Raw genomic sequence first — 21,152 nt, 5'->3', positions numbered from 1 at the left:
CGGGGTTGTTTCGACGCAGACTGAATCTGCCCAATCAAGTGGATAGAGGAAAATATCAAGGTCAGCAACGATATCTAGGTACCATTCATATCAGCGTGAGGCGCGTGCAAATAGCCTCCAAGAGATTGAACTTCATCGCCAGCTAATCGATACAGTCAGTGCTATAGATACGTTATAAACAACTAGATGTCTAAGAAATTAGGTTATAATAAGCGCAAAGGCGTATATAATTCAAAACTAGTCGAAAAAGGCAAGTTCTACAATATTCCCGAGCAAAACAGGCTGAAGAAAAGAGAGCGTGGTCGAACACGGTCGACGACAGAGTATTATTATTTTAGTTCAAAAGGAAGAAGCGAGGCTATCTATACAGCGACACTTACCCTACATATAGATCGAAGGAAACAATTTGTGCAGTGCGGCTCCTCTCCTGATCTGCACCAGCCTCATATCACAAAAATGATTGCTAAAAGGAAAGCATGATCTTAGTTTAGAGAGAGTGAAGGATGATCTACTGTTATGTGAGCCAGATGGTTACAGGTCCTTGGTTTACGAAAATATGAATATTCAAGATATAAATACATTTTGTCTTAAGAACTGAGGAGCAAGAAGAGGACCCGGAGTGTAAATGAAATAGTAAAATGTGCTTTCGTTGAATGAAAAGCAATAAAATCAGCAAGCAACATGCATAGCAAGAAGAAGAAGAAGTCAATCGCCCAGAATTTAGAAAGATCTGCTGTGTCGGGAACCGGATGGACAATGAGACCGTCGATTCATCAGTATCACAGTATGGCGGTCTCAGGCACGAAGTAGTAATGCCATAGTCATCCCTATGCACTGCTTTACGATCAGATGACATAGCATTCCCGAAACCTCTATCGTCGGTCCGATTTCATGAGTCTTCTAGACACTCGCTCAATCAGAGCATTTCTCATTGTCCGGCTTGGCCTTTTCCAGAAGATGCTTTGATTCGAGCTGCCTATCCATAGTTGCGCTCTTCAAGAACAAGGAGGCCAGTACCCCAAATGAAGCCACGCCAATCAATACTTTGACGAGATCCTGAAAACTTTTTGCATAAGCGACATTGAGGCTCTCTCGTAGATGCGAGGATATGGAAATTTCTTGAAGTGTTGATACTAACACCTCAGCGTTTGTTGACATCCCGTCGGGGAGGTCTAGGCCTCCAGTATAATAGGTGAAGCGGTTTTGGAAGACTGTACCACCAATGGGAACCCCAATGCACATACCAAATGTGCGCATGAATGTGTATAGTCCAGCTGCATAACCAGCATCAGGAGAGTCCGCAAATGCTTGAACGCAGACGCTGAGAGCACTAAAATTGAAACCATGACCAACTCCGACCGCAGCAAAGATCAGAACCCAGCCGTATGTTCTGATACTGGTGTCGAGAAGCAAGAGCAGAGACGTGGCTATAATCGTGGTCAACCAACCAGACCAGATGGCCCAACGGAAATGTCCGTATCTTGATATCATAGCACCGGTCACAGCGCTCGTTGGTAGGACGACGGCCGATATAGGCATCAAGCCAACTCCGGCCAGAGTAGGGGAGAGACTTTGCACTGATTCAAGGTAGATTGGAATGTAATACAATTCACAAAAGAGCTGAATAAGCGGTGTTAGATATTGAAAATTAAACCGGAAAGGCGGATTCTAACCATTAAGCCCTGTAAGAAAATACAGATATATGCCGCAATGGCAGAACTGCTCTTGAAAAGCTGGACGCGGAGAAAGGGTTGGGAGGCGACAGAGTTCTCCCAATAAAATGATGCGACTAATCCAATAATTCCGGCGATAATAGGTACCAGGGTATGCCAGCTGTCCCAAGGGAATTCAGTACCACCCCAAGTTAGGCCGATCAGAACACTGCAGGTGCTGGCAATAAACAAGGTAGCCCCAGCAAAGTCAATCCGGCGGAATTTGTCTTTAAGTGGTGTCTGTTCTGTATGAAGCTTCAGCGAGAAAAACACCAATGCCAAACCCACCCCACAGAATGGAAAGTTGATGTAAAAGGCCCATCGCCAAGTACTATATTGTTCGAACAAGCCGCCGATCAATGGACCTGTAATGGTCCCTAGCGCCCCAGCCAGACTGATCATCGCAAGATACAACGGTCGCTGTCTGAGAGGAATGATATCAGATAAGACGACGTAACATCCTGACATTGAACCCGCCCCACCAATTCCTTGGGCCACACGACCTGTGAGCAGCTGAGGGAAACCGTCCGCAAGGCAGCATACTAATGTTCCCACCGTGAATAGCAGAAGAGAGAGAAATAAAATTGGACGACGACCAAACAAGTCTGATAATGAAGTAATAAAGGGCTGGAAGACTGCGCAGGGGACAAGATACGCGGTTCCGGTCCAAAAGGTGTCGACGGCAGTTCCATCTAAAGATCGCGAGAGGCCCTTCTTACAGTTAGTTTGGGCGATTTTATTATCGGACCGAGTCATACGTACCGGCAGAAGAGGGACCAAGATCGTAGCATCGAGTGCAACAACTATAGCAATAATGCAACAGCAAGTGATAATGAGCCATTCCCTATGACCTGGTTTCCACAGGCTCTCCTGGATGCTGGCTTTGACAGCGTTTGGATCGGTTTCTTGAAGAACATGGAATCGATTCGCAGTGCTCATTGTTTCCCCTTCATCGTGAGGCATTTCAAACGTATTTTGCAGTTGTTCTGTACTCCAAAATTTGAGGTTGAATTCAGGTGAGATGGTGAAGTCCCAACGATCTAAACCAGGTAATTCTATCTCACGGGGATGAGTATAGCATGAAGTCCGAGTCCCGAATGGTGAGCCATTAAAAGCTAATCACACATACCCACCGTCTGGAGATTATATCGGCCCAAAATACGGTCTGATAGTAGATCTGCAAAATGAACGGGAGATATTGGATCCGAATTGTGCCAGGATGGTCAATATTTCCAATCCCTTGGGGCCACAGCAATGGCAGATATGTGTTAAGCTTTTGTCGCAATAGCAAGGTTTTCTTCACCGCTCCCTTTTTCCCGGTCATCGCGCGTTCGAATTAATTAGTAGGAACTACGGAGTAGACAGACAGAGAAGCGGAAAGGATCTCCACACTCGTCTTTCACCCACCTGGTTACGGAGTACACTGACAGGGATCGACAAAATGGATCAACACGGCTGAATGTCAGTGGGTCTCTTTAGTCCGACTAGTGGTTGAGTTGCGTCCGACTAGTGGTTGAGTTGGGTTCCACTTACTGCAATGGGCTTTAGCTCCCAGCGGGTCAAGTCACTACCTCTAGAGTGTCTGGCATGTAGAATTTGGGCGACCCAGAAGGAGCGCTATCGTATTGTGATAACTCTTCCATAGAGAGGACACAACAAAGCATATGTGATAAACCACGTCTATCACCTTAAAGATTTTCGCCTGAAATCAGAATACCTTGTAATTAGGCTCTAGTCAGGTAGCACGAGAAGTGGAGTGTCCAGGTTTTGCATGCCAGACACTGTAACCAATCTGCCGAAGTGTCCCGTCAAAGATTTCAATGTTGGCAGGTGGTAACGACTCCCCATGTATCAACCTTGGAATGATGAAGTTTTCTATTGTTCTATCTAATCCTCCAAGTTCTTTATTCATATTGAAGTCAAATTCATCTTGTCTATCTCAATATTCACCAAAGCTTTTCGAAATGATCATAGCTTCTCAATTACCCGCCTGGTTTCTTCCAGTCACTCAGTGGATGCTGATTCAAGTGATAGTCGGCTTAGTTGCAACATTCACACCCTCTCGGTCACGAATCCGAGAAGCTGCCCTTGTTACAGCTGTAGCTCTGGCATACTCTGTCCAATGTGTTGTTGATAAAGCATTTACGAGTGCCAAAGTGGCGGGACTCGTCGCCGCATTGTGCTGGGCGAATATCTTCAATGCGGTAGATATTCTGCTTTTGAGTCGTGTCAACTATGCTGAACAGCTCGATTGGGAGCGAGGAAGACCCGAAGAGAGATTGAAACAGTCCCCCACAATTTTGGAGGTCGGATCCTCTTGGAGAAAGCTGGCCTGGGCTTTGGAACTGCCATTCAACCTTCGGAGAGTTGACACACCGTGGCAAATCAACAAATTTCCCACTTTTCAAAGAGGTAACCACTCATATACCCCTTCCCGATTGAAATTCCTCCGAGACCGAGGCTCAATCCTATGCCTGGCACTACTCGCCATGAGGTTCCTTAACCGTCGGGAAAATGACCAAGAGCTACTTGGAATGATATCTTTGGAAAGACAAAGTTTTCTCAATCAAGGAATGCAAATCTCCACGCGAGCAGTGTTATCTCAGGCATCTCTTGTCGTGTCCTACTGGATTAATATGCGGGCTGGTCATCAATTGATCTATGCCTTTTGCAGCTTCATTTCAGTGGCACTGGGCATACATGAGCCTGCCTCATGGCCGCCCCTCGGAGGTTCCCTACTGGAGGCATGGTCGCTTCGACAATTCTGGGGGTATGTTTATTTTCTTTCCCAAAATATCTGAGCCGGTAGCTAACATCCTTTGGAGATGCACATGGCACCAGGGTTTTCGAAAGCTATTGAGCTCAAATGCAGAATTCATAACTTTCTCGCTTCTGCGGATTCCTCGCGGCACTCTCTGGGCCCGTTATTCTTGCTTGATGCTGATATTCCTGTTATCTGGTGTTATTCATGTCCTGATGGACCTTGCGCGAGCGATTCCAGTGGCCAATAGTGGCAGCATGCCATTTTTCACCTTCCAAGCTCTCGGGATCATGGCAGAAGATCTCATCATCTACATCGGGAGCATGCTGACTGGTGGACATGATGTGTGGTGGAAAAGAATAGTTGGGTACATTTGGGTTGCTGTTTTTATCTTCTTTTCAACACCTATGTATTCTTATCCTATATGCCGTGGACTATATCATGGTGGAGAGCGGGTGCCCTCCTTCTACCTATAGCTAGTCTGTTAACATTTGAAGGTGGGCTATAGCAGGTCTTAGTTCTGACATTCAACCTCCTTCCACGTTTTCAATGGTGCGATAGATCAGGTTAGGGGCGGCATGGCGGACGCACTTTGTGATGTTGATTTTTTCAAATATTCGCAACTTCTTTGGTTTTTCCGATTTCATTACATCTTCGTATGAAGTATTTCAGGTTTGATCCATCGTCTAGTCTCTGGCACGCAGGGTTTGGGCAGTCCACTTCTCATGCTAACTGCATGTGGCCAAAGCCCCGCTGTAAGGTATTCTAAGTTCAGGCGAAAATCTTCAACGTGGTAGATGTGGCTTATCACATATGAATTGTGGCGCTCTGTCTACGTATAAATTACCACAAAACGATAGCGCTCCTTGTGGGTCGCACAAATTACATGTATGGATGTCCAGGTGCCAGACACTGTACGGAGTATTCTGCAAGCCATGACGACGGCAGATATGAGTCACATTCCATATCCCTGTGAGATCAATCGATGGAGACTAGACACGAGCTGAAGCATCCACTCGCTTGTCTGTCTTTCATCTCTCACCGACTAGGATCGACTTAGATCGACGAGGCTACCCAGGTGGATGTGTTCCTTTAGTCCCACCACAGCCTGACTTTAGTCCAGCTTGCTCCTGGGCTGTACGGAGTTTTGGGCACTCCCGTAGGATAAGCCCCACCGTAAGAAACATAGTGCGTGCTGAAAATAGGCCGGTAATATCCAGTTTCAGCATGGACCTGGATAGTCCTCGGAACTTGAATTCTTTTTGTTACTGGAACCACAGGATTTGCCTTCATCCATTAGGTCTATTCAAGTTTCTACGGTCATGTGATTTAAGGTTTATCCTCCAGTCCCTAGGTAGAAAGCATCAACACACACTGGCATGTGCTTGGTTGATGAAGGTAGCTTCAAGTGGCAAAAGGATAAAAGAATCAACGAAATTAACAAATTGATACGCATTTGAACACAGTACTAGTCAGAAGAACTCTTAGTAACGCACCCGCTAGTGCACATCAAAGTTTTTTGATATTCAAATAGTATATGCACTGTGGATCAGTCAATTTCAAACTAAGGCCTTGGAATGGAGCATAAGGTTTGATCCAGAATCAGCACTTGAGGAGTTCTTCTTGCAATGGTGCGTTCAAGGAAGTTTCTCTCCCGCTATATCTTTTATTCGAGGCCACATGAATCAGCTGCAAATTCCTTACGGGCATTCCTGAAGTACCGCTCGAAGATATATTCTGCGGTCACTGCACCATGGATCATCATGATACGAAAGAGTCTCCTTTCATTGGGAGTAGAGCTAACGTTTTGATGCTTCACGGTTAGCTATTCCGCCAGTGAGATAATTATTCGATCTCTACAGAGCACTGACAGAATGAATTGAACAGGACATGGGCAATCAGGCAGAACTTTCCAAATCAAAACTCGCTTTTTATTGAAGCCCCTTCGAGAGGCAATCTCAGGAGCTCTGTCCGGCGTGAATGATCAGTTATTACCTCCAGGCAATATCGAATTCTTCTACCCAGACGGGACATTACCAGCCCAGATACCCGAGACTCATGAGCACATAATCTCTGAGTCAGAACCCAAAGAGGATGATGAGATCCTTGATCAATGGACCTGGGCCTATGGTGATCATAGAGGTGAAAAAATCATTGGTTTTGAAGAATCGATTCAATATGTTCTAGACCTACTCCATAAGCACGGTCCATTCATCGGAATCATTGGATTCTCAACAGGTGCAGCTCTTGCTGCCATTACCGCTTCATTATTGGAACAGGACCGGCGAGTCAGGAATAGCTGCTTTGAGGTGAGTGTGTAACCTATATCAAGTTCAGTTAAATAGACAGCTTACAGACTGACCATATTGACTGATGTTGTGATCTCAGGTTCGGCACCCACCTTTACACTTCGCAGTCTGCTACAGTGGATTCAAGCTCTCGCATAAGAAGTACAGATCTCTTTACTATCCGAAAATAGAAACACCGATACTGCATTATATCGGCACTCTTGACTCGTGGATTTCTGAGTCCCAGACATTAAAGCTTGCAAAAAGATGTCGTTATGTCAAAATTGCATATTTCATGGGTACTCATTTTGTTCCACGAAGCAGAGGAATGCTTGAGATCCTGGTCCATTTTGTGACTGAGTCTTGCGGTGGTCGTGAAGATGAAAGCATAGAAAGTCTTGAAAGTGACTGGGTGGATATCTAGTATCGGACTTCGTGGCTTCATGTCTTAATTCCTTTGTTACTTTTATGATATTTTTCGTTTTGTCTTGAAGAAATTTTGCGATAGTTTTACATAGTCTATCGGCTAGATTTTTGTATCTGAGCAATGACTAAAATTGAGATGTCCCTACTAATATGGGTATGATGATATTTGACAGCAACGGTATAATAGCTCCATAATAAAGATTTTCAAAGGTATGGTGAAGTATTTCTCTGCAATCTGAAAGTGCTAGCTAGGTTGCTTCAAGATATAGAATATCATCATCATCATCATTAGCACTGGCATGACCTGACCTAATGAGCCTCATTGAGTTTATGGTTCCAGCACCTCCTTTTAGTTCAAAATATATCTCCTATGGCTACTTGAACTAACATTTGAATTCTGGCTGAGTCCAGGGGGTTTGTAGACCAACCTCCATTGATCACTCTCAGTTGGTTGCCTCTTCCGGAAAACTATCCGATACAAGCTTCAAACCACTACTATGACTTATAAGTACTATATACAGTCAGTAGAACCCTTAGATGCTTAAATACTATATAAATCAGCTTATGTAGATATAGCCTAGGTAATCTGGATGTCTGATTAAGGTATCTGTATGGCATACCTGTGACGGACTAAAGCAGGACTTAAATTCAGAACAAGCTATGTCAGACGTACTGTCTAGAATAACATGAGGAATAGAGAAACACAGGGGGCAGCGGAGGTATATAAGGGCACGTGTACTACACGTGATCAGGCAGCGGGCGCAGGCCCGTGACAATACCCAAGGATATAATCAATCTATAACTAATATTTAAAAACTTAAATAATCCTCAAGACAATTAGCTTTAGATTACTATTAATTTGAAAGTTACTTTCAAATATCATCAGGAATAAGTCAAATTTCATAGCAAATCAACTCCCAATCAGGAGAGATCAAACTAACAGGAGGCTCCGATCTAAGAGCTTACAGTAGTAATAACCGGAACAAAACATTAAACAACCTGCGCTCATCTAGATATATTAAAAGTTAGAGGTTAAGTCAGAACTGAGTCAACTACTACACTTTGTATGTAGCTCCTACATAGAAGGCACAAATCGGAAATTGATGGACTGATGGTGGGCCCCAAAACCTTAAAAATGAGTTGCGGCGCGTCCCGCCCCGGCCCAAAACCAAATCCATCTAAGCGCAAGAAGTTGAAATCAGGGCGTGAAATTATATTCTAAATTACTTCTTCAAAATATGAAGATTATAAACAATATAAGAATAATTTAATATTTCAAAATAAGATGTGTAGAGATAACAGTGTATTATGTATTTAAAGTGCATAATATCTCTATACAGATCTCAAAGAACCCGGTTATAACGCAACATGCTTGACTGGTCCCTCCTCGGGCACCTATTGCAACACTCTGTTTTAGAATGCGATTTCCAACGGCACTGCTAGTATCAAATGCAGCACATGCTATTTGAATTACATATCAACTATAGTTAATTCCGAATGGGGTCAGGATACGTCGCTCAGTCCATCTGCCCGGGAGACTCAAGTATCATCTTGCTCGACCAGCGGATATTCCGTAACTTATACACCAACCGTCACTACCACCTCAACAGCCTCTGCCTCCGGCATTGTTGTTGCTAGTCGCTGCAACACCACTGACCCCGATCAAACTGTCTACAAGGTTGAGTCCGGAGAAACCTGCGTTTCTATCTCAGAAGCTCAAAACGTCTCCACCTCAGCCTTGATCAACCTGAACAGTCTTGATATGTGGTGTACACACATAATGGTTGGGTTAGAAATATGTCTTCCCGATGTGTGTGAAGTCTATCGTGTTCAAGAGGCGGATACCATCGACAACATTGTTGCTGGATTCTCCCGTCAAGTCTCCGTGCCTCAGTTTGTTGCATGGAATGCGAATCTGAACTCAATGCCGAGCTCGGAGAATCTAACTTCCATTTCTGGGAGGTACATCTGCGTAAGTCCGCCGGGTACGCTGACACTTCCTGATACCCTGGCTCTGAGGCCCGCAACAACAGCTGTGTATGTTTTCCACTCGCATATCCTTCGCAGGTGAAAAGCCTAATCTGATATACAGATCTGTTCCTACCGATGCGGTTACAAGCTCCAACAAGGACTGTGGCCACTGGTACCAGATTCAATCCGGTGATACTTGCCAGTCTGTGTGCGAAAAGTTCAGCATATCCATAGATAAATTCGATTTCTTGAATCCCCAAGCTGCGCAAAAAACGACCTCGCTTGTGGGAGTTTGTGGAAAGGGAACAGCTACGTACGTCTCATTTCACGAAAAACACACCATCATTCTCCCAGACTAACACATCCAACATAGTGCGTACAAGCAGTGGGTAACATTGATACCTACACAAGCTATACATCCAACTCCACCAAGACTCGCACCACTCTCGCCAGCACCATCAATATCAATTCTACCCGCACGGCAAATCATAGCACTACACATCTGTTCTGGTCTTTCCCCACCGATCTGACCACAACCTCGACCTGGACCCCCGACTCCGCATTGCTCGCATCCCTTGCTTCCTACACGCTCTGCGGCCAGGTAAACTCGGTGTACAACATCACCGATGGCAATCTGACAGAGGAGATGTACGAAGGCGAACAATGGCTGAGCGAATACGAACGCGTCTGCTACCTTCGTTCGCCGACACGACGAACCAGTGGAAGATGTGACCGTCGCCTCTCGTGCATGGAGATTCTTTGTCCGTGAAAGTGGGTTGACGGTGAAGGCGTCGCCATGGATGAACAGAGAAGAGCTCTAATTGAGCGATGGGCAACTGCAGACCAGGCATTCCGCGATGTAAACTCAGATTATTTCCAAGTGGTTGGATGAATTCCTACTTTTTTGCTAACAGTGAGATGGAGCTATGAATCCCGAGCACCAGGAAATGAGCGTGAATTTGAAGAGCCCGAAGATGTATGAAATTACCCCTCTATCATTCAAGACATAAGTCTAAAAGCACTAGGACGCATGCCTCGTTGAATTGGATTCCAGAGTCGACGATGTCCACATCTGTATCACAAAGTGGACACCCGAGACACAAGCCCTGCTTGCAAAGTGTCTCCTCGCCATATTCGGATGGGATGGTGGCAACGAATACCTCTCCTGGCGAATGTCGATGTATTATCCCTTGATGATAACCAAGGCGATATCCTTGAAACATTCAAATTCCGACAGAGTGTCGCCCGACCCGATTTTTTGGATATGTACATGACTGTTGAAGGAACTCTGCTCTTCTCGGAGTGCGAGCCAAAAGTGATTATTGACGACCGTACTCTTGAGACGGGACTTTGTCTCTGGGTCCAATATCAGAACAATGGAAGACGGGAGAGAGCGTGGCGAGCTCAGATGTTTATGATGGAATTTCCGGACAATTTTCGCGCAGTCCATCCTAATATGGAGCCGTTGGATGGGGTACTGATATACATGGAGCCTGAGGAACTCGGAGATGAAGATCCAGACCCGGAGGTCATTTTAGAAGATGAGCCGTCAGTAATTCCACTCCTGGTGCTGGTAGTGGGGGGTGGTCCTATTAAGATGATAGGGTTGATATGCAACGTCCGTTCGTGGAAATCTACCCGAGCCACAGACGAGATGATGTAGATCGGTATGCGCCTGGATTCCGTGAGACGGAAGCTGCAGGTAATGGCTTGGCGATTGGATATGCTTTGGAGCGAATACTTGCAGATAATGGAGCCCCATTGAGGATTAACGAAGGATAGGTTGATAGCCAACAATGTTCGCCAGTATGAGATATGTAACGTCGTGATTCTTGCTTGATTATCCCATTGAAATAGTCCTAACTTGAGAGAGTACGTAGGTCCCTGTACGTACTGGAAATACAATTACACACTCACATCCACCCTGTAAGGTTGGTAATTAAGCTTGACCATCTAAAGGATTATAAGCCAGAGAAAATAGATCCTATCAAAGAGGGTTTATAGTGATTAGAGCTACATGTATATCTAAGATACTATGACGGAGAATAGTACTGTGAAGATAGGTTTGAATGGGTATTATGTTGGTAGTACCTAGTGAAGAGGGGAACCGTTAGGCAGTGTATTCTAGATACACGGGTCGATCCAGCTAGCATGAATGGATAACACCAACCAACATGTACGTTGTGTAGGAGTGTGTATTCTAGACTATAACGACGGGCATTCTTGTACGTACAAAGACGGGACTGAAAACATGACAAAACAGAGATGTAACCAAACGGTAATTCTTAGCACGGTACGTGTAGTAGGGGACAGGGTACCCCACTACACTAGGTAATTATTGAAGGAAGACCTTGGATGGATCCATGGATGGTTAATTGGCAGAATCTTACCGCCTAAAGTATGTACTTAAGGTTTTCTTAATATTTTCATAATTCACTTTTAGTACTGAGTACTCCAAGAACTAAGCACATCTTTCAGACTGATTCTACACAACCTTAGAAATATCTATAAATCTAAGGTAACTCAATAGAACCCAAAAAATAACATATACATCCAGCTCAGTTTGTGTATGAGCTTGTAAGTTTACGGTACAGTTCCCGTCGCATGTCGTGGGGCACCACTGCACCAGGGGCAAATGAATGTCGAAGCTGAGTGGAAAATGAGAAGAAAAATAAAATAAAATAGAATAAAAGAATTACAAACCAAAAAGTGCGGGAAATAAACTGATGCAATTCAAATAATAGTGCGATCTACTTCGCCTATAAATCCTTGCTGGTCGAAGCATAATCCTGTCCTTCGAGGAGTTTGACTTCCCCCCCCCCTTCCTTTTCCTCAACATTGAACTTCATTTTCCCCACTTGTCACTGCACGCAGTACCAGCGCCACTGGCACCACTGCCCGTACTATTTCCTAATGGCGGCTACCGAACATTCTGGTAACAGCCTTATGAGCCAATACTCTATCGTTTTACCGAAAAGGCAGGCAACTGACTCTTCCGGCAAACCTATACCTGCATGCGACCCCGATCAATGTGCTGCGGCAATAAAGGGGGAGGGAGTCCCCGTTGATCTAAGCTCGTTTTGGCATCGGAGAGCAGTCATTCGTGGGATTCGTGATTCACTTCAATTTGCAACAAGCCCGGCAATTATTGAGCTATGCTCCCGCGACGATGGTCAGGCCCATCAATTTTCCCGCGCCCACAATGCTCGCCTGATAATGAGTGATATAATCCCCGATATGCAAAATCCTGCCACTCAGCCGTACTGTATATGGTATCCCGAGCTTGCATCAGAAGAAACATATCGCAAAGTTGCCCGTCAGTATCTGTCTATGCGGTATCAAGTAGGCCGAGCGTGTGCTGCAGCATGCTATACAGATCTTTACAAAGAATTGGACCTTTTGCCTGACGTTTCTATTGCGGAAGAATCCCGCGAAGTTGACAAAGACGCCGAAATCTACAAGATTATCATGTCCGCCCTCCAACGATATGTTGTCATGGAAGATTTCTCTCGATCCGTTCATCTTGAAACCCCACGAACACCTGCGTTTCTGAATGGCGATATGAAGCCCCGATGGGCTTTGGGGCAGCGAGTTCACCCTGGTAAAAATTTACCAGAGACGACTGCTGATGATATTGACATCGAGGAAGATGGATTTATCGGCTTGCAAGATATCAGCTTGAAGGATATCAGCGGAGTGGAGGACTACGCTAAACTGGGCCCAGGCCAGTCCAGTCAATTGTGGATGCCTCTTCCGCCTGATCTCCCAGTTCTCAAAAAGAGCCTTCAGACACAGATGGCCGCGTGGGAGGGCAATGTGGATCGATACAGTCGACTAATGCACCCACGCAGGCTGAGAACCAAAATTGAATACAATTGTGGTCTTCGTGGCATTTATCACAGTACAACCTTCGTCAGATGGTGGGCCTATCAGCTGGAAACAAACCCTGAACGGGCTATCCTCCCAGGTAAATTGCTTGGCCAAGACAATGAACGGGAGTGCAGAGAGATTCGCACTGCGATTAATGCCCGCATGATAATGAACAATGATATCTCTGGTATCGACGATGACTCGGACTGCCTCCCGTGGGTTATATGGGGGCCCGTGAAGCCCTCTGAGAAAACTTTAACTGATCTGGTTCGAAAGTGTCCGTCCATGGGACACCAAATTGCGATCACTTGTATAATATGTGATTACGAGTCGATATTCCGAAGTTTGAAGCCCCCCCTAGACCAAATCCTTGTATGTGGCTGCCAGGCGAAGTGAAAATCCATGCTACCTAAATACCTTGAGGAAATCATGAAGGAGCACGACATTACCCCCCCCCCCCCGGACTTTCACGACTTCAAGGACTTTAATTACACTGCACCAGGCTTACAGACTGATCTGGAGCCTAGAGATACTCTCACTGATCACACTGTCAGCTACTATGACATGGAGATCGGATATGGACAATATCCCTGTGGAAGTGAACACGAAGAAACTCCAGGTACATGTGGAGGCGGGCTAGCGAAGGCGGGAAGGGTGGAGAAATACATGTGGGTCTCAACTGAAACTGCACAGAAGTCAAAAGATGAACTTGAGGGGCTCTACGAAGGTGCGGATACTGGTCTTTTGTATGGCGATGATGAACTTCATTCCAAGCTTTCACGCCGTATACAGCCCATGGATTGGTAGTATGAAAAATAAAAAACATACAACAGTCAGGATTCGCATGTGGTCACCCACCATACTACTAACTGACCGGCGTGTGGCTTAAGTACGGCTGAGCGGACGGGAAGCCCTGTTCTCCACACCCTGTGGTCGTATGTACTTGAAACCTACAAATAGTAGGTTATATAGAGCAAAGTAGAAGAAATGAAAGTGTATTGTTCGACTGAGGTTCAAGGTTGAGGTACTGGCGAGGAGTGTGTGATCATGATGTATATGTATGTGGATTTGGCAGCTGTTTCTCTTGTGGCGGCCCCGGGGTGCTACGCAGATTTCTGTTGAATATGCGAGTAAGTATTCAGTGGTATTTAGGTAGCCTCCAGCCCTTGGAAGATATGTATCCAAGACCCCTCTGGAAGGCTCTTTGACCGCATTCTGTGAGTTGATCTGCGCTTCGTTTCTTGCCCGATATGCTCGCGGTTCATGTGCCCTGCATGATAATCCAAGGGGTCTTGGCCGCTGCCTCCTTATCCTCAGCTTTCTTGGTCTCATGAGAAGGAAGAGTCGCGAAGGGGATCAAAAGGGCAAGGACTATAGTGAGTGCGATACCGGCCAGGGCGAAGGCAAAGGCAGCCTTGATCCCAACCATATATGCGTCTCGAATCAAAGCCAGCTGCTCCTCTTTGTGAACATTTGTGAGTCCTGACACTCCAATGTACAAGATCTCTGCCGAATCGATTTGAGGAGCAGTTCGTGCCAAAGTTTGCAGCAGGTAGTTGTCGAAGATAGCATAGAATTGGCAGCCGAGAAAAGCAGGCCCGCTGATAGATTGGGCCGGTGGAGAGGAGATTAGCGGCGGTCACCAATGCGAATGGGATTTGTGAGAACTCACTGAAAGCTACTCCCATCGTCGCGAAACCCTGCAACGCCGTCACCAGAACATGGTTTCCTAGACCGATTCCAAGCCCAAAAGTAATCTGAGCGCCAATATACCACGCCTTCGGGGTGTTGACATCGGCAGCTAGAATTGAGGTTGATACTTTTCAGGATCCGGACTTGGCTTTCTTCAACAACCTGATCAGAGGCACTGGAGAAGATGGACAAGGCGGCACAGAATGGCCTGCGGCATGAGGAAACGCAACATTCGTGCCGTCTGCATGTAGACATAGCCTATTCGAAGTCTGCAGATACTCCCCCTTCCGCCGGACTCATCCATATGAACGTTTCCAGCAATTCGTCAGATTAAAGCGACAAGAGAAGATCAAACAAATCCAAAAGGAACAAAAATGCAAAAACATACAACAGCCCTGGATGTGTAAGTTGGTGATCACCTAGCGCCCACGGCAGATTCGTTGACGGCTCGCCGCTCTATTCAGGACTCTTTAGGGCTGTCCAGGCATCTGAGATATTCACCGACTTGAATATTCTTCGTCCGAATGCTCAGCCTGTGCATCAAAAACTATATTTGCACCGTGATATGCTATTGGGTCGTCAAAGCTGTAGGTGGCTTCCAAATCAAGTTGAAGTTATTGTTAAAAATCGGTACGAACCTTAGAAATTTAGCCTAGAGTTATAAGCTCCCATTTCTTTGGACAGGGGTCCCAAGCTAGAAAATCAACCTAAACCAGCCCCCTTCGATAAGCAATATCTTTGCACCACTTAGTTCCAAGGTTGGAATGACCTCGGATCAAGCAGTACACGAACCAAGGTTGGAAATGGTGTAGCCAGTTGAGAAATAAACAAAGTTCCATTATAGAAATATTTATCGTAGTAAGAATAAGTAAGACCTCTCTCTTAGCATTCGACACTGATCAAACCTAGCTGGTAACCCACATCGGTGGTGCCTGGGACAAACTCAAACGAGAGCTCCGAGGACGAGGAATCAGCCTGGTATGTAAATGTCTCCTTAACCCAGACAGCGAGATCACTACCAGTTTCCGTATATGTTTTGCTTTCGGATCCAATCGTGACAATAAACGACGCGGTTGAACTACCGTCTCTCCACCAAAATGATACGGTGTATGTAGCTCCCGAGACAGTGGCAATTGACTGTGAGATCGTATACTTCTGCGGGCTGACTCCAACATAATAAAACGCATAGGCAGTACCAATGGATGAGCCGGCGACATACGATATTGTGTTCCCGCTTCCTGAGGCCGTCCAATCAACAAGAGATTCAGCTGCAAAATCTGGATTCTGCACGAGGTTGACGCCACAGGTCGCAGTTGCGATCGCGGTCACGGTTGTGGTCACCAAAGTTGTTTCCGTGGCAGTGGCGACTATGACCGAAGACACTACTTCCTCATCGGTAATAGAGACGGTGCTAATGACTGTGGTTTCGACGGTAGTGGGCACGGTCACAGTCACAGATGAGGTGGATGTGACAGTCAGAATATCAGTGATGTCTAGGGTGGTCGATAGTGTAGTGGAAGCGGTGATATCTGCAGTGACTGCAGTAGTCTCATCCTGAGTCACTGTGATAGTCTCACTATTTATGAGCGTCGTGGAGACCTCGCTGGTCGCAGTCAAAGTCTGGTCTGTTGTGACATCTTCAGTCACAACCGTTGTTGCCAACGCAGTGATATCAACAGTGGTGGAGTCAGTGACTGTGGTGATATCATCTACTGTGGCGGTGGCTGTAAGAGTGTTTGTTTCAAGCAAAGAAACATCCACGTAACTTGTAGAGAGGATATGTAGAGTTGTGGTGGAAGGGTCTGTCACGATGTCGGTCACAGTTACTGTATGTTTACTAGTGGGGGCAGTGATGGTCTCCCAGGTAGTAATAAACTTGGTAACAGCAAAAGGGTGGGTGGTCTTTGTTTCAGTTCTGGTAAAGAACTCCGTAGACGTCTCAGGATGGAGGTCTAGCTCGGAGCAGGCACGGGATAATTCCTCAGGTAAATAGGTAGCCAAGGCCTCGGGAGTAGAGATTTCAGTAGGTTCTGTGCGATCTCGCTTGGCGACAGCGACAGAGACAAGCGTAGTAATTGTTGCTGTTGTTTGCTCAGTAAGGACAGTGGTGGTAGTTGAAGTAATGAAGGATGTGCTGATCGAGGTAGTCACGTCTGTAAATGTTTCCTGAGCGGTTTGAGTGGCAGTAGAGATAGCGGTTTGGGTCGCGGTAACATCCTCAATATCTGTGGTATAGATAGTGTCCGTAAAGGGTACAATATCGGTCTCGGCGTAGTAGTTGGTGTACAACTGGGTGGATATATCCGTTACTGTGTCGAAAATAGAGTCTGTTGCAAAGATTGTAGAGTACTCAGTAGCAGTACTCGTAAAGGACTGGGTGATAGTTTCGGTGGTAAAATCCGTAACCGTGGCGGTAGTCAAGTATGTCAGTGTGTCTGTTGCCACGCTGGTTGAATCGACTACGATGGTCTCGGTAGTAGCATCAGTCAGAGCAACAGTGGCAACCACGTCGGTAACAGTCACTGTCTGGACATCGGTGAGGGTCGATAGAGAGTGATCAATGTTGGTGATGGTCACGTAGGCAGTCTCTGCCCGCGGAGTGGACGTGAATTTGGATGTGATCAACTCAGTTACGGTCCTGGCGGGATCCACGACTGTCCTAGTTTTCAATTCAGTGATGGACCTCACATCGCAAGAGATTTGGAGGAGGTCTCGGCAGAAAGCATCTCCGTGAGGTAGCCAATAGAGAAGGTCGACCAGATCATCTTCCAAACAGTCGTTCTCATCTTCGACGATGGGATCGGGCGTAGGAATAGCCGTGGTAATGGCAACCAATGCGAGGAGGAAATAGAGGCGCACCATGATGCCTGTAAACGAGTGAATGGGTGCTCCAACCTCTTTCCCTTGATTAAGAAAAGGGCCTGAAACGAATGACTTAATAGCTGGCTAGCCATTCTCAAGAGGATTTCCGAGACCTTCATATAATAACCTCCTAATATCAAGACTAATTTTCAGGGGGACAGTGATTTCGCTTATATCGGGTAAAATGTCTACATAGGTGCTTTGTCTCTAGGGCTAGCGGCGAGAATTGCTTGTAAAACAGGGTCAAAGAAGCTAATTTTGCCTTCAATATTATAATTTACGGCCTAGCCCCGAGTGGCGCCGGCTACTTTTGCCCGAGGGGATTCACGCTTTCTCTTGTGGGGCCGCTGCTACGGCCAAGTCCGTCAAGAAAGTCAACTTCAAATGTTCAAATTTTCAATAGTTATAGAAGCGATAACTTTGGTAGGCTGTGATTTAAGAATTTTTTAACGACGCGAGTGGTATCTATTGATAGATCTATGGTAATGAATAAGCTTCAAGTTAGAATCATCAAGGGCCACAGCTGGTGGCTGAGCGGCTCTACATGTAGCTTATTTTAGATATTCACTTTGAGATGCTTACTCCGTACTAGTGAAGGGTTCATAGGTGTATGGTTCGGTCGGAAAATTGATACTAACTCGTTATTTGATATAACGCCACGAACAGGAGACGCTATTGCATGAACCAATGGGGGTAGCAGGCTGAGAGTGGCAGTGAGGCCCTTGGGCTGGTTTAAAGCTGAGGAGTAAATGTGGGTACTAATAGCGAGAGACTCACATAACAATTTCGACATTTAAAAGTGGATGTGGCTGACCCAAATGAGCATGACTTTGATCGATTGGTGATGTTTTGATCATGGTAGGCCCTTTGAGCGAGCTTTTTAGGGGCATATCCAAAAGAAAATTGTCTATACTTTACCTGCATGCTTGTTTGTTTTCATATGCTAAAGTAGTAAATTTGAGCACTCGAGGAATGCACATGTGAATGTTTGAATTGGAACGAGTCACTGGATTTCTCCACATTGAATATTGCCTCTTTGAGGGCCGGGGCCTTATGATGAATCCGAGATGGCCGAAAGTCCATGGATACCGGACATTGGATCTGATGGAAGATTTGGTCTTTTCAAGATCAACCTTGCACATGTGGCGGTTCATTAATATCGCGAGAGAAAGCTGTTTTTCAAAACCAATGCAGATTATAGTTTCAAACAATCAATTCGAACCTTTTTTGGGAATCCCGTCATGCGTTGCAATTAAGCCAACCGAGCTGGAGGCCACTCAATTCCCTTCCAACTTCATCCGAACGAAATAAACAAAAATTAAAAATGCAAAAACATACAACAGTCAGGATTCGCATGTGGTCACCCACCATACTACTAACTGACCGGCGTGTGGCTTAAGTACGGCTGAGCGGACGGGAAGCCCTGTTCTCCACACCCTATGGTCGTATGTGCTTGAAGAATGTAGATAGAAGGCTATGTGGAGTAATCGAAGAATATACCAACATAATATTTGAAGATCATGGATCCATTGATGTACTTCGCGACTCCTTCTCGAAATATTTTATTCTTTCAAATTTTCTTGGCTCGCTCATGATTTATATCGCACGGTACGCTCTGTCCACCGGTGTCGTTGAATGATAGAGGTTAACTGCTGGCATTCTGGGATATCATTCCAAGGTTAAACAAGGGGAAAGCAAAGGGAAGGAATCTTGCAAATATATTTTCAAGACAAGACAGTATAGACATCTGGATCATCGCATCCCGAGGTCGATACTCATAGACGGTCTTGATGCCTCTTTGGGAGCTGAAACATTTGGAAACCAAAATCTTTTTCGGCATCTGAAACTTCCCACATGTTCAACACTTTTCCCGTGATATCTAGTTGATAAATAGTAGCACCCAAGAGTTTATCTCGTTCCACATGATTGTGGCACCATGCTCTAGTAAAGGGGCAGATCCACCAACCAAGCTCTTCGAGCAAAAATGGGTCCATAATCTCTGCGAATCTCGGTATGTTCTTTTTGACTAGAACTTGAAGAATAATACCACCAGAATATCGCAGAAACTCTGGCTTAAAGCCTGGAAGACTTACCACACAGCGATCTAATGGACTGAGTTGTACAAACTGGAAGGTCACCTTGCCAGCCTGTTTCATGCGAAAGAATTCATGGAACATCCATTTGCTCTCTTCGAGAACCTCCAAAGATAGATTGAGTTGTTGTCTCATTAGCGCGATTGCCTCGCTCTCAATGGTTTTTTTCCTTCATTTGCCTGAGGTATTCGAGCATATCATGATAAATCTCTGGCCTGAACGCCCCAGGCTGTGAGCCAGATGGTGCATGAAGGAGCAAATCGCTCATCTGCTTTCGCTGCGTGAGCGGAGGAACATATTGCGCCATCTGTTTATCAACCAAAGTCAAAGTCTCTTATATTGTTCGATCAAAGCGCTCTTCTTCCTCCATATTGATCATGGCAGGTAGGCTTGGAGACTCCGCAGAATAAGATACAGGGGAGGCCGGTCGCTTTCCCCGTTTGATTCCTCCAACGTCATCATCATCCCCGCTATCCGGATGCCTATGGCGTTTTCGTTCATCCTCCGAATCCGAATCATTGTTACCCTGATTGTCATGGGACCGGTTGGTTCGGCGGCTGCTTCGAGAAGATGTGTTCGTGGAGCTTCCGGTACTCGACTGGCCTTCACTAGGGGGGGGGGGAGAATTAACTCGTCGATTGGTTCTTCTTTGAACCTCCCCAGCGTGTGTTTTACCACATGGAGTCTTCTGAGAGCGCGGGATGCCAGGCAATGGGACTTTATCCTTTACCGAAACCGTTGTAACAGGGTATGCGTTTTGAGTAGCTTTATTCTTCCTGTCCAGAGGTGAATGGTCGCTCGAGTCACTCAGAGAAGGGTTGGGGGATGCCATCTCAATTGTGGAATTTGGAGAGTAGTTGAATTTTGCTGAGATGGGACTTGGGAGTAAGACCAACTGAAGTGATCAGAAAGAAAATTTGAGGATCAATGGTCATGTCCAGAAATAGTCTGCGTCTTCTACTACTATTATCCAGGTTGATGGGGCTGTGAACCTTCAATCTCGTGCCTAATGCACACTTCAGCTCCGCCTCACTGCAAGTGGGCTAAGCAATTCTCATCAGAAACTAATATCAGGAGTAATCAGTACTTGATATGATCGGGAAAACCAGATAACTTGTCAAAATGTCATTTGCATTGCCGATTCCCCTGGTAGAAATAATTCGACGTCTCCCCCAAGCAGTTCACAACCCCCGACGGATCCGGATCAGTCTAGCACAACAATAACCAACAATTCCTCGAATCCAAAACAATCTGACGACAGTATCACTGAAGAGGACTTTGATCTCAAGCCATGGAAATAAATTGGTCAGCAATTGAGCCCCTTAAGCACCTCACCAATACCAAGGAAAGCTAACTCGATTGTTGTTGTTAGGTTACCATGGGTACTCTTCATTCCTAGCTTCTGATAACGACTTTTGCAGTTTTCGTCGATTCGACAAATTGAACCTTTGAGTTATCCTTGCCCTACAGAATAGGA

The 21,152-nt window shown here is 45.7% G+C and overlaps 8 protein-coding genes across 8 annotated transcripts; 4 read left to right on the top strand and 4 right to left on the bottom strand.

The window, feature by feature from the left end:
- Positions 1-912: 912 nt before the first annotated feature.
- Positions 913-2,675, bottom strand: N7483_007578 (MFS general substrate transporter; the record flags this gene model as incomplete). The annotated part of the gene is made up of 3 exons (XM_057091015.1): positions 913-1,620; positions 1,674-2,423; positions 2,475-2,675. 3 exons carry the CDS (start codon positions 2,673-2,675, stop codon positions 913-915), a joined length of 1,659 nt encoding a protein of 552 aa, XP_056945756.1.
- Positions 2,676-6,226: 3,551 nt separating this feature from the next.
- On the top strand, positions 6,227-7,185 carry N7483_007577 (alpha/beta hydrolase; the record flags this gene model as incomplete). Its single annotated transcript, XM_057091014.1, has 3 exons — positions 6,227-6,293; positions 6,361-6,782; positions 6,862-7,185. 3 exons carry the CDS (start codon positions 6,227-6,229, stop codon positions 7,183-7,185), a joined length of 813 nt encoding a protein of 270 aa, XP_056945755.1.
- Positions 7,186-8,322: 1,137 nt separating this feature from the next.
- N7483_007576 (LysM peptidoglycan-binding domain-containing protein) lies at positions 8,323-9,927 on the top strand (the record flags this gene model as incomplete). The annotated part of the gene is made up of 4 exons (XM_057091013.1): positions 8,323-8,392; positions 8,675-9,224; positions 9,280-9,471; positions 9,570-9,927. The coding sequence occupies 4 exons, from the start codon at positions 8,323-8,325 to the stop codon at positions 9,925-9,927; spliced, it is 1,170 nt and encodes a 389-aa protein (XP_056945754.1).
- A 369-nt stretch (positions 9,928-10,296) lies between these two features.
- N7483_007575 (uncharacterized protein) lies at positions 10,297-10,821 on the top strand (the record flags this gene model as incomplete). The annotated part of the gene is made up of 1 exon (XM_057091012.1): positions 10,297-10,821. The coding sequence occupies one exon, from the start codon at positions 10,297-10,299 to the stop codon at positions 10,819-10,821; it is 525 nt and encodes a 174-aa protein (XP_056945753.1).
- A 1,250-nt stretch (positions 10,822-12,071) lies between these two features.
- On the top strand, positions 12,072-13,735 carry N7483_007574 (uncharacterized protein; the record flags this gene model as incomplete). The annotated part of the gene is made up of 3 exons (XM_057091011.1): positions 12,072-13,400; positions 13,452-13,647; positions 13,722-13,735. The coding sequence occupies 3 exons, from the start codon at positions 12,072-12,074 to the stop codon at positions 13,733-13,735; spliced, it is 1,539 nt and encodes a 512-aa protein (XP_056945752.1).
- Positions 13,736-14,289: 554 nt separating this feature from the next.
- N7483_007573 (uncharacterized protein) lies at positions 14,290-14,975 on the bottom strand (the record flags this gene model as incomplete). The annotated part of the gene is made up of 2 exons (XM_057091010.1): positions 14,290-14,629; positions 14,701-14,975. The coding sequence occupies 2 exons, from the start codon at positions 14,973-14,975 to the stop codon at positions 14,290-14,292; spliced, it is 615 nt and encodes a 204-aa protein (XP_056945751.1).
- A 627-nt stretch (positions 14,976-15,602) lies between these two features.
- Positions 15,603-17,582, bottom strand: N7483_007572 (protein adg3 precursor; the record flags this gene model as incomplete). Its single annotated transcript, XM_057091009.1, has 1 exon — positions 15,603-17,582. One exon carries the CDS (start codon positions 17,580-17,582, stop codon positions 15,603-15,605), a length of 1,980 nt encoding a protein of 659 aa, XP_056945750.1.
- Positions 17,583-20,009: 2,427 nt separating this feature from the next.
- On the bottom strand, positions 20,010-20,507 carry N7483_007571 (uncharacterized protein; the record flags this gene model as incomplete). The annotated part of the gene is made up of 1 exon (XM_057091008.1): positions 20,010-20,507. One exon carries the CDS (start codon positions 20,505-20,507, stop codon positions 20,010-20,012), a length of 498 nt encoding a protein of 165 aa, XP_056945749.1.
- Positions 20,508-21,152: the final 645 nt, after the last annotated feature.

Source organism: Penicillium malachiteum, assembly GCF_028827825.1.
Source record: "Penicillium malachiteum strain IBT 17515 chromosome Unknown utg000003l:1.0-4950554.0:1.0-4952489.0, whole genome shotgun sequence".
Lineage (NCBI taxonomy): Eukaryota > Fungi > Ascomycota > Eurotiomycetes > Eurotiales > Aspergillaceae > Penicillium > Penicillium malachiteum.
The sequence above is the reverse complement of the archived record's forward strand: the minus strand, read 5'-3'. Positions and strand labels throughout refer to the sequence as shown.